Source organism: Branchiostoma floridae, chromosome 1, assembly GCF_000003815.2.
Source record: "Branchiostoma floridae strain S238N-H82 chromosome 1, Bfl_VNyyK, whole genome shotgun sequence".
Classification (NCBI taxonomy): Eukaryota; Metazoa; Chordata; class Leptocardii; order Amphioxiformes; family Branchiostomatidae; genus Branchiostoma; species Branchiostoma floridae.
In genome coordinates, this window is record NC_049979.1 from 921,244 (window position 1) to 937,491 (window position 16,248).

Consider the following 16,248-nt stretch of genomic DNA (forward strand, 5'->3'; position numbering starts at 1 on the left):
AGACACACATAAACACACACACACATGCACACACACACACACACACAGATCGATGCGTGCTGTGCAATATGATACTGGACTTTACATCATTTTGGGGCCTTCAAGATTTCCGCACCATGTTGTTTAAAAGAGAGTAGATTTTTTTCATAGAATTTCAACTTTATCTCTGACATAAGCTGTGCTTTTATGAAAAAAACAGTGTTTCAAGTGTCCTTTCGAAATTCAACTTGCCAGTGTGACCTGTTCTAAGTATGCTCCAGAAAAATCTAGTGGGAGCAGTGTTGCTGATGTGTGTATTTCTGTCGCACAGGAGGTGCTGCGTCTGTCCCACAAGTCCTGCCTGTACTACCCCATCTACCCGCCGTACGCAGCAAAGGAGGTACGCTTAACTTTCTTTCTGTTTTTTACATTCATGGTTTTATATACCAGTTTGTTGCATTGTAAATGCAAGAAAATTTTAAGTCTGGGTTTGGCAGAAATTTATTTTTGTTCACTTTTTTTATCATTATTATTGCAAAAAGAGATAATATTTTGTTGTCATTGCTCCTAGTTTTCATTAAAAAAACTGGCACTTAGGCTGATATTAGTAAAAACATCTATCAGTAAGTCTGTCCATGTATGTCCATGAATAGTTTTGGTAAATTACCGGTTAAAGTGTATAAGACACCCCAGTGCATCATTATGGGACTAAATCAAACAAAGGTATCACTATACAATCGATATACACATAAGTGAGAGGTAAACACTGTTCGCCTGTTAAAAACGAAATTTGATCTTCGCGTCACGAGGCTACCGATAGATAGAACGACACGCCTCTGGGCGCGCCTCAACCGGGAATGACGTAAGCAGTAGAAGAACGCGGGGGATTCGAGGGATTCCCCGGCGCCATTTTGATTGTTAGTAAACACTGTCCTCAGGAAGACTCCGGCTATTTCTGAGGGATTTAGTTTGTCCAAGGACGTTATATATAACGCCCTTGGTTTGTCAACATGCCTACACGGTGTGTCGCAGCGTATTGTTCGAACTACACGTCCTCTTCGATAAGTCTTCACAAGTTTCCAAACGACGAGAAAGTTCGCGAGAAGTGGGTGCAGAACGTACGGCGGACAAGAGGCCCTGATCGGGAGGGGAGGGAATGGACGCCGAGCCCGACCTCTCGGCTGTGTTCCGACCATTTTACAGAGGACTGTTTCGACCCTGCCCAGGATTTGAAGAGATCGTTTGGGTTCAATGCGAAGCACCGTAGGGAGGTGCTGCCCGGTAAAATTCCAACCATCTTTCCCCGAGGCCCGGCCGAGCCGAAGCGTAGGGAATCACAGGCTGTAGCCAAAAGGCGTCACCAGGAGGTAAATATGATATTTTGAGTTGTCTTCTGTTTTATCTCGTTGGGATATAACATTAACAGGGCAGCATTTACAGGGGTTATAGTTTCGGAAATTTTCGTTTGTTTGTTCGTTTGTTTCTTCTTGGTAGTTTTAAAAAAAGAAAAGGAACTGCAGCGAATATCAATAAGCGGCCCCCCTCCCCACTATAAACACCGGCTCTCATACACACGCAAATTGTAGAAGGCCGCGGTTACAGAAAGATTAGTTGTCGTGTTTATTTTCATCAGCAGTGAATGTATTTTTTGTAAGAAATTATGACTTATGAATTATATCTTTTGTCAAATAAATATTATTTGGTCAACAAGGCATGGTATTTGGAAAAAAAATTTATGTACAAAACTCATGAACAAACATCACATAACAGAGGTAACACTTGCCAGTAGCCAAGATAATGTCATACAACAAAACACAATATATGCTGTATTTATAAATAGTAGTCACAATAATTTTCCCAATAATTCTTACTGTTCTTGTTTCTGGGCCAAATGCAGTAATACTTAGTATTTACATGTGGGTAGCTTTATTGTAGAATGATTACACTGTTTGTGGTCTCATTTCAGGGTAATCCTGGCGGCATTACATTTCAACGAGAACGCGCACAGGGCGCAGGCACGGACCAGGGATGGAGATGGCATCTTCAGCATCCACTTCCCCAAGTACAAGCAGGGCGGGCACATTGTTAGGAGAGTGCTAGAGCAACCAACTTTTGGTAAACTATTGAATCTTTTTGCATGCTTCTACGTTTTGACAGTTCATCAGTTTAACAGTTTTTAAAAAATAATCTATATTCATTTTTCAAAATCAATAGCTGCACATACTGGAATGTACATAGGATTCATAGATTATCAAGTACACTGACAGCCTTAAACACTTAAATCATATGACTTAGATATGCAGATGGATGTCAAAAATAAAATACCAGTCATTCAAAAATAGTAATTAAGAACAAATTGTGTGTGGGCTTCACTAATACAGGCATAATAAGTCAGTTCAACAGTTTGTTTAATTGCTCATTCACGGTTTTCCATGAACCCGGTGTAGTTAGGAGAGGAAAATGCCCTCCTAATGGTAGACACAACACACGCTGGAAGAGGGACTCTGATCTCCTTGCCCAAGTGCCCGTAGCACCACCGGACAAACTGCCTGTATGCTGTGTATCTCTTCCACCTGAAACAGGAGACAAGCATTTGTAATGATACAGGCAATAATCAGAACTCCATTGCAGGGAGGGGAAATGCATATAAAAGTGACAATTGAATTTTGGACAAGTGGAAAATTGGTTCGAGCAAGTAATTTTTTTTTATATAGTTGCCTGATTAGCGATAGGACTGGTGAATTTTAGAAAACTTGTCCAATCTTGTATTCTTAGTCATATTTACAAATAAATTGAGAATATTTCCTGCCCCAAACTACTTTATACTTACTCATTTCCAAGATTCTCTCCATATTGGTCCTGGTAGTTGATGTGTGCCACCTCCAGACCATATTCATTCAAGCACACCGGCTCAAAGCCGGGGTGCTGAACGATACACTGCAGGCCGTCTTTTTTTTCAGACACTCTGTCTTGCTCATGACAGCAAATGCTCTCAGTGAGTGTAGGCATCACTTCACAGAGTCCGCAAGTACACCTAGTAGTAAATATGCAACATAACGTTAATTGATTTCATTTAAACTTGGTCTTTATCAGGTTACGTCATGGAGCTGGTGGGTCTGGTGAAGCGTATGTGTGGTGGAGAGGACTTCGATGGTGACGTCCTGGAACAACAGATTCCAGAGCCGCTCAGCGCTGCCTGTGACAGGCCAAACAAGGCAGACGCAGTCAGGAGACACACAACACGTTTTGCTGCAAACAATTTGCAGTACTAGTAGTGTTTCATCGTAGCTTAGGATGACTGGCATGCAGAGAGTGCTAGATAGGTTTTTCCTTAAACAACCAAAAATGGCTGTCAGTATGTCTGTGTCAAAAATCATACTGGTTCATTTTGTACTTAGCACAATATCAATGTGCTTCTTCACTGATTTTCACTGTACTTTTATATGTGTCGGCCGAGGATATTGATAAAGACACATGACCTGTTTTGCTGCAAAGATGCAGTGATGTCTGGAACATTGAGATATGTTTACTAGATGACACCTGTCTGAAACCTTTTTTTCATTTTTTTTTCATGTTTCATCCTAGTTATGGATGGCTGGCAGATGGTGTTAGGTTGCCTTTTCCTGGAACAACCAAAAATGGCTGTCAGTATCTCTGTGTCAAAAGTGATACTAGTTCATTTTGTACTTCTTGACGAATTACTAGCAATTGTTGGTATAGAAAAGGACTAGTGTCTATCTTGACCTCAAAACTTCTCACGTTTTAAATATTGTTGCAAGGTTTGACTATTATAATATGTTTCACCTAAGGCTAAGCCAAGGGTGACTGACTTGCACTAATAGCTTGATGATGAAGTTTTCTTACTAGCAGGCAGTGATAATACTAGTAATAGCTAAGCTTGCAAAGAAATGCTATCTGGTCAGTATCTGTAATAAACACAAGCTGTTTTTGAGACCACACAAGTTGTATAAAATGATGGTATTGAAAAGTTGTTGTGCAACTAGAGTCAAGAAACCTATGAAAACGTGGAAACACTGCTCATGTGATTTTTGGCAACTTATCTAATATGAAAAAAAAAGAATATCACCAAAACAAAATACCAAGTGAAAATCCTCGTCTCTTCAAAACATTACAACCTCTATGTTGGATGTGGATTACTCTTAGAGAACACATATTTGACGGTATAAGACGTGACCTGATATGTAGCGGCGAAGTTTTGAGCCGAGGGCACCCGTACTATAGGGGAGATACGATCTCACACACACGGACGTAATCACGTAAAATTTGGACTTGAAGTAAGAAAATCGACGGCAAAGTAAACTATATTAGGTTTGATGTTATTTTTTCCATCGTTCACGCACACACTCCAATTGTTTGTTATGTTTCAAATGTAGAAGTCTGTCCACGAACAAATGAAACATAGCGCGGCGGCCAAGAAAACAATTTGGCCGCCATCTTTTTTTTCACGACACCATGACCTCTAAGAGTCTAACGTAAAAATATGCTCTCTCTACAGCCTACTTTTATGTTGTCTATTCTATGTCCATGCTAAAAAATAGAGATATAAACCACAGGAATAACATGAAAGCCGTTCTTACCATGATTCGACATTTTGTATGTCTCGCGGGATCCCTGCTTCAGCGCCCCCAGGTTGAAAACCGGCAGCGCCAGCGCCAAGGTCTTCGTCACTGCCGGAGCTCGGCTCCTCCGCTGGCGGATCGTCAAGGTAGGGTTCGTACCTATACGGCTCAACAGTGACAATGTCCGCTAGAAACTGATCATGATCTGGACCGAAGGGTTCCTGGAACTCATCACTGGAGTCACTGGAGTCAGAGTGCTGAAATATCTCTTCGTGATCCATCAGTCCGGTTGTTTGCTGGTTGTGCAGACGAGCGGGCGGTACGCATGCGTTCTACTGTTTACGTCACGGCGTCACGTGACTTATTTCTGAGACGGTCGCCGGGCTTGGCCTGGCCCCTCGGGAAAACCACACTTTGAAAGGCCATCAAAACTTTATTCCGCAATCATGGGGTTTACAATTAACTTCAAAGTATTTTATTGTGTGTACATTTTTGATATTCAAAGGCTTTTCGACTATTAATGGAGGTGTCTTATACACTTTAACAGATTTCTTTGTATCCAGCCAAAGTGTTCATACCTGGCCAACATACTTGCAGTGCGAATAATAACCAGTCGGTAACGCTAGTTCACCTTTATTCGTGGGGTAACCTTTATCCGTTGTATTCAAGACGCGGGTATTTAGGGATATCAAGTCGACGGACAGTGGTTTTAAACTGCAATACCTAACAGCAATTTTGAACCACTGTCTATCGACTTGATATCCCTAAATTCCCTGTTTGTCAGTAAAACGGATATAGGTTACCTCACGGATAATGGTGAACTAGCGTTATATCCTGAGTAAGGAGACAGACACTCGCCAAAATGTTGGCTGAAAGGTAGTAAAAAGTTTTTTCCAGCCACCTAAGCCTGATGGATCACAATATTCTTCTCCCGCAGACGCAGGCTCACCATTCACTGATCACGGCGCTGAACGAGATGGTTCCGGTGCGCGCGCGCCGACAGATCACGTACCCGCTGGAGCGGCTTGGGATCAATGCCCCCTCCCACCGGGTCTCCAAACTGCAGGTGGGCAGTTTTCTTGTTCATGCACCATCCAAAGAAACGCCCAGTCAACAATGTGCTAACTGAAAATTATCAGTTTTTATTACATTTCATTTTATTCGCCGTGGCCAGAATCAAAATGCCTACAAGGACCCCCACTTCCAAAAAGATTAGAGGTTGGAAAAAAAGCACACGCAAATAAAATTAGTATTGATGAAAATACAATTACATTGGTTTATACATACATTAAAAAGATACACGATGTAAAATGGAAAATAAGACAAGTTGGTGTTCATATTCTCTGAATCTGTTAAAAAGTCCTGATGTACTCTCAACCATCTTGTAACAGCTATTGAACCATCTTTTACCGAGCAGGAAATCAAGTGCAATGAAATCTGCCTGTTATAGTGAATAAGTTCACATGTTTGTCCATCTATTCCAACAGGAATGCTACGCTGTCAACCACATCAACAGAAAACTTACCCTGGAGCCGAAGGTGAGCCTTTTGTAACATTTGCATCTCCGTGATGCTCATCAAGGATGATTTCCATCCTATTCTGAGGTTTGCTCATCTGATTGCTTCCCTCGCCAAGTAGCCTAGCACTCATAAAGAAAGGATTGGCATCTTACTTTCTGCCTAAAATATGGGCAAGAGATCAGATTTACTCTGAATCATGCCGTCCTTGTAACATCATGCTAACTGGGTTTTATATTTTGAAAATGTAGTCCCTCTAACGCTGCTTCTAAAAATATTTGGTTCCTAGAATAATGCAGGAAGTAGGGACCAAACCTTTAGATGGGGACGGGCACCAGACTGTTCTGTAGAGAAGCAATGAGAGGAGCAAACGAGGGCTGGAATAGGATAGATTCCTAAGGACTGAGGATGCCATTGAAATGTTTGAAGTGGAAGGTAGAAGATGATTCTGTATCAAGAATATGTATCGTCTTCATCAAAGTGATGTATGAGTCTTTCTTTGATTGACAGGTGACCATCAATGCCAGGATTGTCGTGGTGGGCGCGTCGGACGTGGGCCTGTCGTACCTGGAGACGCTGGCGTTCTGCCCCCACCTGCGCTTCAACAACATCACGCTGGTGTCCACCCACGGCCTGCCGGGCGAGATGGCGCCGGACAACCTCAGGGACAACCTCATGGGGAAGAGGTGAGCGTTGTTTGTTTGTTTGTTTGTTGTTTCCACACAACAACAACAAGTGGTCTCTTCAGTCTGACAACATCATTCTCTATCTGTACAGGGCGCCAATTTTCAAGTGTTCATTATTTTGTTAAATCTGTCATTTCAAAAGTAAAAAAATTCACATTTCTTTGATGGACACGGACATTTTTTTTCATCAGATTTCAACAAGCAAATTTCCATCCGGAGATGAGGGACCTGTCCTGTACACTTGCAGTTTGTTAACTAAGTAAACCAAGCCTTCCTCTCTGATCTTGACAGTTTTTCTCCATGCCGCCCCCCCCCACAGACACACAGCCACATGCACCAAGTCTAGTCTTTTTAGAATTGGTAAAGACATACAAGTCTTTTGTCCTGATATTGACAGTTTTCCTCCGTGCCCCCCACAGCCACTGTTACATGCACCAAGAAGCAAAATTCCATCCTGGGATGGATGGAGGGACGGGTCCTGGAGACAGCTCTGTAACTGTAGTCTTAAAGATGGTATAGTCTTCTGCTCTGGTGTTGACAATTTTCCTCCCCACCCCTCCACCCCCACAGCCACTGTTACCTGCACCAGGACCACAGTCTGACCTCGCTCAGGTCATGGGTCAACGTGGTGTTCGGCAAGATGGTGGCCATCAACCGCCAGACGAAGCACGTGATCGTGGCGGGCGGGACCAAGGTGCCGTACGACCACCTGGTGCTCTGCACCGGACAGCAGTACCAGGTACCCGCGCCAACAGGTATGTTGTTTGTTTGTTTGTTTGTTTGTTTGAACCTTTATCTTTTCATGAGAAGCTCAAATCGGCCAGCAGGCTGCTTTTTTAATTGAGGTCATGAGGGAGGTAAGGGTCAGATAAAATATAACAGAGAATACATATTACATTTGAATACTAATAAATCCATCAACCTATATCACTACACATATATGGTACAACACATATAGTAGGGCAAGAAGTGTATGCAAACAGGCATGGACGCATGACAGGGCTGTAGCCAGCATCCGTCATTATGAAATTTGACAAAATTTTGACTCCTATGACTGAAAAGACTATTCCGTCAACCTTGACAGACAGAAATTGATGGGAAAAGACATTATCAAAATTCACTGGCCAGGAAATTGAACAGAAACAGAAATTTGTACATGATGACGGAAAAAATAGTCAGTCTCTATAGGATTTTTCCATCAATGGAAATTGGAATGACAAAATTTCAAGCTGGCTGGAGCTCTGACTAACATATTGTACAGGAGGTACTTAGAATTGACTGTAAGGTAAGATGCAGTGATACTCGTACGCAGCCCTACTCTTATTGATAAGTTATCCTGAAATATTTGGCCTCAATCCTGCTTTAAGTGAACCATCCAAGAGGAAGTCCCTATTAAACGGAAGCTAAGTACATTATACTCACTTGATGAGGAAATAGGTGTAAAATGCCTTTCCAAGGAACATAACATTGTGGCTGCTAGGGGATCGAAACCAAGAACCTTTGTTAATGCTGAGCCTATTACTACATGCAACGACTCTAACACTAAGCACATAAACAACCCTGTCCTTGGTGCTGAACACTGTCCGTAACCACATGGATCAACAACATTGGGACTTCTAGGGATCTACACCCAGTATCTATCTTGATACGCCTATGTCTAACACTAAGGCCACACCAATTTTATTTGTTGTTTCTCGGATTTCTTGACCCTATTTTTTCAGATTTGAAAAAAATCAAAAAACTTTTCAAATTGATGGCCACACCTCGTGTTGACAAAATTTCACAGCCTCTCCTTTCTCAAATTAACTATTTTTTTTTATTTGCTTTTCGACCGACCGACTGATTGAATTTTTTTCTGAAAAAATCTGAGAAACAAGAAATAAAACTGGTGTGGCCTAAGCAAAAAAGGAACCCTGTCCTTGGTGCTGAATGCTGTCCATAACAGGATTGATTGACAACTCTGTTTTACCTTCCCTCTTCCCCAGGAGCTGACATCACCCAGGAGGAGATGACCAACGCCACGCTGCCCAACAGCCCGCACCGGCGCTTCCTCGGGGAGGGCCCTCGGAACGTGCTGACCGTTAACGACGGCCACGACGCGGCCTCCGTGCTACACACACTCCGCTATGACTTCCTCAACGCTGAAGGTAGCACCGCAATCGTAGCAACTATTACCACCTGATGTTTTAGTGCTATAACACGTGTACATAATTAGATGGACATAATAAAGATAAGTATGTAAACAGCTTAATCCAGACATGCAAAATGTCCAGCTTCAGATTTGTTTTATGTAGACTCAAAATATTTAGTCTGCTAAATTAAAGATCTCAATAGAGTGATAAGAGTCACTGACATATATAGATGCTACGAGTCATATCCAGTTGCTTGAGTAACTGCTTTTTGGCATAAGGATCTATGTTTGGAAGATCTTGTTTGAAAGCCATCTTTTCCTGATTTTCTTGCATAAACTTTGACAGGGCTATATACAGTACATTTCAATTTTTGCCAGGTGTCTTTATACTTTATAACCAGAGGGGCGAGTACAACAGAAAGATATATATAATATCCCGACCCCCGGGATAATATCCCGACCCCGGGATTTGAACCCGGGCAGCCGGATCACAAATCCAACGTGCAAACCACAACACCAAAAGCTCAGAGCTCAGGTCAGTTTGGCAGCGCTTGAACCATACTGCCAAAAAAACTTTGGTTTGATGTTGCAGACAATGCAGAAGTGTCAAGTCTTGTCCTGCTGAGCCCGTATATGATGCCTGTATATGTGGGTCCAGTATCTTTATGGGTTTGGGCATTTCTCACTTAAATGCAGGCTTCCAGCTAGCATACAGTCAAAAAAACTCATAACATTTACATATTTGTACAAAGTGAACATCCATGTTTAATTATCCAACATGGCGGACAATTCTGCCATCGTTCATTCTGAGAGCTAAACCTTCAGTATTAAGCTTCATAATCTATTTTATTACTAGTACTAGTAGATAATTATGAGGGTGCTTTGGGGGGTGGGTGGTGGTGGTGGATGACCCTAAATGTTCTGAGCTGATGCAATAACTGATTTTTTCCAGGTCAGCTGATTGTGTACGGGAACACGCTGGACGCGTACACGTGCGTACAGACCGTCCTGGCGCTCGGCGTGTCCGGTTCCCGGATACACCTGGTGGAGCCGCCCCTGAAGCCGCACGAGCCGACCTGCTTCAACAACCCGCCGGTCGAGCAGGGCGTGCGGAGCGAACTGGCGCAGGCCGGCGTGCAGGTGCACTCTGGGTACTTCCTGGCCCAGTGGAATGATGGGATGGGCGGAGACCAGGTCCAGTCTGCCTCCTTCACATCCAAAGCAGCACCGCTCAGGCTGGAGTGCTCGGTAAGGAACGCTCAATTTTTTCCAGGTTTGAATCACACCTAAACTTCAATGTAAATTCAATGCTTTCATGTTTTTTACAACAGCACACAGAATATATAGTTATAAAAAAACAATAGCTCAGGTGGAGTAATCGGTAAAGAACTCTCAATTTTTTCAAGATTCTTGAGAAAGACAAATAAAGTAAAAACTGGTTGAATATTGCAATTGTAAATGCACAAAATTTCGTGGTGGTTTAATGTTCGCTGTTTTCGCGGTGGCTGCTTCACTGTGAACCACCGCCAATATTATTCCATGGCAGTAAGAGACTACAGTTCATGGTGCTACCACGAACTTAAAAACACAGCAAAAAGTCCTTTTTCCCGCTACCGCAAAATTAAATCCCCGCGAACTTAAATGCATTTACAGTACCGTCTCTGAGCCGTCATTATCCCAAAGCTATGAATGATGTCTAGATTTTTTCCAGGTTTCCATTTTCCAGGCTTAGATCGCACCTAAAGCTGAATGTAAATTTAACTCTTCTATGTTGTTTATAAGAGCACACATCCCTCAAATCTTAATCAAGTCAATATCTTTATGGACAGTCATTCATTGACGTTTTGCATTATCTATCCATAGTGCATGCTTTTTGTTAACTTTTTTTGGTTGTTGTACAATTCAATAACATCTTTTTGTTTCCTCTATTCCAGTTCTTCCTTAGCTTCTTCCAGAAGATGGTAGATTATGATGCCTTCAAAGGTGAGTTTGTTTGTTTCTTTTACTTAAGTTTAGTTGTTTCATTGTATGGTAATCATGCCTTTCTACCTGCAATTCACTTAGCGACTGCCAGATGGGGTAACTGACTATACATGTGACCTCTGCAGCTGCGAACGATGCCTGCCTGGTGTATGATGGGAAACTCGTGATCGACTCCACGTTCCACACGAACGACTCGTGCATCCGGGCCGCCGGACCGCTCACCAAGTTCGCCCGCAGATATCACGCAGACCAATGGTGAGGAGAAAACATGCTTGTTTGTTTGTTTATTTGTTTTATTAAATCTTTATTTTGTTGATGAGAAGCCCAAATTGGTCATCAGGTCACTTTTCCTTGAGTTTGTAAGGGAGGCGGCAAGGAACAGACAACATAATAAGATTATGTATTCTTTATGTTCTGGAAGTCTTTGCAATTCACAGTGCAAAAGCAGTCAGTTTTGCTTACAGCAAATTGTCTTTCCTTTGGAGGTACAGAGAGTAATTTAACCTGCAAATGTGAGCAATTAACATGTAAGTGCAGTTGTCTTTTTGTTGCTTTTACATTAGATTGATTAGATGACAGCTTGTGATTTTATAAGATTGATGACTTTTTTCATTTTCCTTCCAGGACCCATGCCAATTTCTTCTCAAAGGAGGTGGGATTCCAGGTAAGCTATCGCTGACATTTTTACTTGTCAATAAATGAATAAACTAAGTACACATTTGAAGGAAATGTCTTGGCAAATATTAGAACATACCTGACATGGTACTATCATTAATTCATTCATTTACATGCTCATTCATGCACTCAATCAATCACATGAACCAGGCACCTAAAGAAGTCCGTCCTTTCTCACATTGAGCAAAAGACACAGAAACATGAACTGTAGCCTGGCAGAATCGCGTTCCTAGCAGCCCTTTCACAGAGCTAAGAACACATGTGCGGCGACAGGAATTCTAGGTAATGTCAAAAGGTAAGGTCCCAAAATTGAAAACATGGACATTGTAAAATATGCAAATAAAAACAATGGTCGAGACAAGGACTGTTTGCTTTTTGTGGGCCTTACCCTTTGACATATTACCTAGAATTCCTGTCGCCGCACATGTATTCTGACCTCTGTGAAAGGGCTTATTACCAGCCCTCTAGATAGTCCCCAGCACCCAACTAAAGTTTGTGCAAACACATGCCAGTCAAACTATACCTCACGTTAGACTCTTGTCTTCCCCTAACCCTGCAGCTGGCCGCCAACATGCTGCACCTGTTCGACCCCACGCTGGAGAACGAGCTCCCCCCCACGCCCGAAATGGACCAGCTCATCCCCATGTACGACAGCGCCAAGATCCAGGCAGCCGTCCTGCCAGGTAAGACGTCTCAAGCATGTCTATAAGTACTGCCGGGTTCTTCTTCTTCGTCGTGTCATCACTACACTTTCCTGCTCCAATACTCCACACACTCCCTTCCTCTGGGGGTTAGAGCTTCCAAATCTTCTTTGGTGCATGGTTCGGACAGGAGGGGGCAGACAAGAAGGTATTTCATAGTCTGCTCCTGTCCACAGTCACAGGCAGTCTGTCCATCTGGGCTAAGACCCCACTTTGCCATGAGGGTCTTGCATCTTCCTGTGCCTGTTCTAAGGCGGTTGAGACATGACCAGATTGGCCATGCCTCCTCTGCTCCTGGAGGAAGAGATTCCTTCGGGGCGAGGTTAAGTCTGTGTGGTGCAGTCTGGAGGTGGTGGGACCACATGGCCATCCTCTGAGACTCTGCACTCCTGCTGAGTGCTTCGACTGAGTGTATAAAACTACGTCTGGACTTCAGCCTCTTTGGCACGGGGATGTGCAGGTGGAGTACATGGTGTGGGTCAGTCTCTTGTTTCAGTTTTTCTCGTTGAGCTGCCACGGCTCTTCTGATGTGTGGGGGAGCGATACCACACAGCAGGTATAGGTCATCAACTCTGGTGGCACGTAGGCATCCGGAGACGGCTCTACAAGCTGAGTTCAAGGCCGTGTCCAGCTTTGCGGTGTGCGCTGACCTGCACCACACGGGAGCCGCATACTCTGCAGTAGAGAAACACAGTCCAAGAGCTGTAGCTCGCACGGTACTGGCATCTGCACCCCATTTAGTGTTTGCCAGCTTCTTAAGGATGTTATTCCTGGCATCCACTTTCATTCTGGTGTTCAGGATGTGGGTTTTGTACGACAGGGTCCTGTCTAAGGTGGTGCCGAGGTAGATTGGCTTGTTGGTGCTAGTCAGCCACTTGCCCTGCCAGCATACCTTCAGTTGGCGGTCTGCTTCCCGGTTTTTCAGATGGAAGACACTAACCTGTGTTTTGTCAGGGTTAGCTCGCAGGTGGTTTGCTTAGTAGTAAGGGGTGAGGCCTACAAGGGCATCAGTAAGAGTGTTCTCTACTTCCTTGAAAGTCCTACCCTGTGCACCGATGCTGAGGTCGTCAGCAAACAGGAATCTCCTGGTGTCGGGATGTCCTGGTTGGTCATTAGTGTAGATGTTAAAGAGCAGCGGAGCAAGGACGCTGCCTTGTGGGAGACCGTTTTTCTGCCTTCGCCACCTGCTGCGGTTGCCATTCAGGTCTACAAAGAACTGTCGGTTTGAAAGTAGGTTCTGTATCAGTTCAGTGAGTCTAACATCCTTCGTTATCTCAAAGAGCTTTTTTGTAAGAATCCTGTGGTTCACGGTGTCATATGCTGCAGAGAGGTCCACAAAGACAGTTCCCGTGATCAAGCCTTTCTCGTACTGCCGGGTAAGACGTCTCAAACATTTCTCTAACTGCCGGGTAAGACATCTCAAACATGTCTTTAAGGCCGTACTGCCGGGTAAGACGTCTCAAACATGTCTCTAAGATCCAGGCAGCTGTCCTGCCGGGTAAGACGTCTCAAACATGTCTCTAAGATCCAGGCAGCTGTCCTGCCGGGTAAGACGTCTCAAACATGTCTCTAAGATCCAGGCAGCTGTCCTGCCGGGTAAGACGTCTCAAACATGTCTCTAAGATCCAGGCAGCTGTCCTGCCGGGTAAGACGTCTCAAACATGTCTCTAAGATCCAGGCAGCTGTCCTGCCGGGTAAGACGTCTCAAACATGTCTCTAAGATCCAGGCAGCTGTCCTGCCGGGTAAGACGTCTCAAACATGTCTCTAAGATCCAGGCAGCTGTCCTGCCGGGTTATATGTCTCGAGCATGTCTTAAGATGTCTCTAACAATTAGAAAAGGAATCAAGTTTGTTACTTATACCAATTTGCATATGTGTCAGTGTCTTGTGTGTGTGTTTCTGTGTTTGTCTCTGTATGTGTTTGTGTGTGTGTGTGTGTGTGTGTGTGTGTGTGTGTGTGTGTGTGTGTCTCTGTGTGTGTGCTCTGGCATGCCCAATATACACAATAATTTTTGTTGAATTTACTGTTGGTAAGTACAGCTTGTGGGATGAATTTGTCTGTGTTCCTTCCTTCTCCAGGGGGAGTGAACTACCTCCATGTGGGCAAACCCAACCTGAAGGTGCCTCTGGACACGTACATGTCATCTGGCGACTATGTGAGTTTTCTGCTGTTTCTCGTAGTGTACTGTAAATGCAAAAATGTTTGCGGTGGTTTTATGTTTGCGGTTTTTGCGGTGGCTGCTTCACAGCAAACTTTAAACCAACGCAAACATTTTTCCATTACGGTATGTGACTACAGTCTATGACGCTCCTGCGAACTTGGAACCACCGTGAACACTCCATTTTCCCAGTACCGCGAAAGTAAATCCCCGCGAACTTAGATGCATTTACAGTATCTGTAGCATCAAGTAAGAAATTATGATGTGCCAGTGTCTGACATCCTGTGCTTTGCGACTAAATCACAAGGTGGCGTTAGTGCCCTGTGTTTTGATTATGTGTCTTCCACATAATCCATAATTGTTGTGCCATTCATGTCACATGTCTAGTCTCCAAGCAGATGTTGTCCACGTTTTTTTCTCCCCTCCTGGAGTAGAGTGTGGAGCCATAGGAAGATGTATAAAAAGCCTCAAAATAAAAAAAAAAAACGATCTCCACATCTGCTCTGAGATTGATACTTTGAGCTCCACTAGTTTTAGCCTGATTAAATCTCGCTTATAGCAGCCCGCCAAACATCTGCGGGGAGGGGCCAGTTGCAGCCCTGGACAGCGGAGTTTGTGTTACACAGACTATACTTAGTTCCATTCTGCCTGTTTGTGATAGTTGAAGAGTCATGTTTTCCGTTGAATGTAGAGTAGAAACTGTGACATCACTGACAAGCGTGTCTGGTCGCCTTGCTACAAATTACGTCGTTTAGACAGCTTTCCCTTCGAATTACTGGAAACCAGAATAGTAGAAACCAGAACCAGTAAAAAAAAGTCATGGCCTTATGTCTGGCAAGGGTTAAACAGGATACGTAAGTAAGTAAGAATAGGCTGCCTATTCTTTACGGAAAAGGGCCCTCTTGAATGTAGACTGGGGAGAATCTGTGACATCACTGACGTGCATTTTTTTGTTCCAGGGGAGAGAACTGGTGACCGGCAGTGTGGAGGGGGGCGACTTCTTCCGTCTTCACGTGAACCAGTACAGAACAGTGGAGACCATCACATGCTACTCCAAACAGGTGAGCTCTTGATTTTAAAGTTGTAAAACTGATTAGCTACTAGCCTGGTATCCATTATATTAGGTCATTGATCGATTGATTATGATTTAGATTCCTATATCTTTTGGTATATAGGGCAGTGCCCATCTCCATTTCCATATCCCTTGGGCCACACATTGTACAATCACTACATTAGGTGTCTTCAAGCTACTTTATTTCATTTGTTTGTTTATCTATCTATTTGTACACATAGACAATAAAGACAAATGCACGAATGAAACATAAGAAGCATGTGCTAAAGGAGATGAAAGGATTGTTGTACTTCTATGTCTAAATACTAATAACAGTACATGGAAAATCATCAATTTGTGGACGTGTATCATAATTGCAACCCTGCAAATCTGATCCTTTTTGTGTCCCTCCAGCCGATCGAGAACACCAACCTGATCTGCCTGTATGGAGTCCACGAGCGCTACCTGAACAACCTGGTCTCCCGCTTCGACGAGGGGCTTCTCAAGGACTTCTACAGGTGGGTTCTGTCTTAAGGGCTTCCACAGGTGGGTTAAGTCTCAAGGACTTCTACAGGTGGGTTAAGTCTTAAGGACTTCTACAGGTGGGTTAAGTCTTAAGGACTTCTACAGGTGGGTTAAGTCTTAAGGAATTGGGATCGCGAGTCAGATCAGTTAGGCATGTGAAGGAAAGTGAAACTGACTTCAATCTATTCTAGCTCACTGAAGAGCTGCTGGCTGTGAAAGAGAAGACAGATGCTATGTCTGTATGATTCATTGTACTGGGAA

General features: G+C 43.6%; 2 protein-coding genes across 2 annotated transcripts in view; one reads left to right on the top strand and one right to left on the bottom strand.

Annotated features, from left to right (window-relative positions):
* LOC118421529 (cilia- and flagella-associated protein 61-like) overlaps positions 1–16,248 on the top strand; it is a 33,046-nt gene that overhangs the window by 14,592 nt on the left and 2,206 nt on the right. Inside the window, exons 18-31 of the mRNA XM_035828849.1 lie at positions 311–379; positions 5,497–5,625; positions 6,047–6,097; positions 6,587–6,762; positions 7,333–7,517; positions 8,748–8,909; positions 9,846–10,141; positions 10,828–10,876; positions 11,002–11,131; positions 11,501–11,540; positions 12,111–12,234; positions 14,332–14,408; positions 15,371–15,472; positions 15,877–15,980. Of these exons, the coding sequence (XP_035684742.1) occupies positions 311–379; positions 5,497–5,625; positions 6,047–6,097; positions 6,587–6,762; positions 7,333–7,517; positions 8,748–8,909; positions 9,846–10,141; positions 10,828–10,876; positions 11,002–11,131; positions 11,501–11,540; positions 12,111–12,234; positions 14,332–14,408; positions 15,371–15,472; positions 15,877–15,980 (1,694 nt within the window). The remainder of the gene's footprint in view (positions 1–310; positions 380–5,496; positions 5,626–6,046; positions 6,098–6,586; positions 6,763–7,332; positions 7,518–8,747; positions 8,910–9,845; positions 10,142–10,827; positions 10,877–11,001; positions 11,132–11,500; positions 11,541–12,110; positions 12,235–14,331; positions 14,409–15,370; positions 15,473–15,876; positions 15,981–16,248) is intronic.
* On the bottom strand, positions 2,371–5,098 carry LOC118417147. Its single transcript, XM_035822560.1, has 3 exons — positions 4,578–5,098; positions 2,810–3,013; positions 2,371–2,552 (listed from the first exon to the last, which is right to left on the bottom strand). Exons 1-3 carry the CDS (start codon positions 4,838–4,840, stop codon positions 2,396–2,398), a joined length of 624 nt encoding a protein of 207 aa, XP_035678453.1. The 5' UTR covers positions 4,841–5,098; the 3' UTR covers positions 2,371–2,395.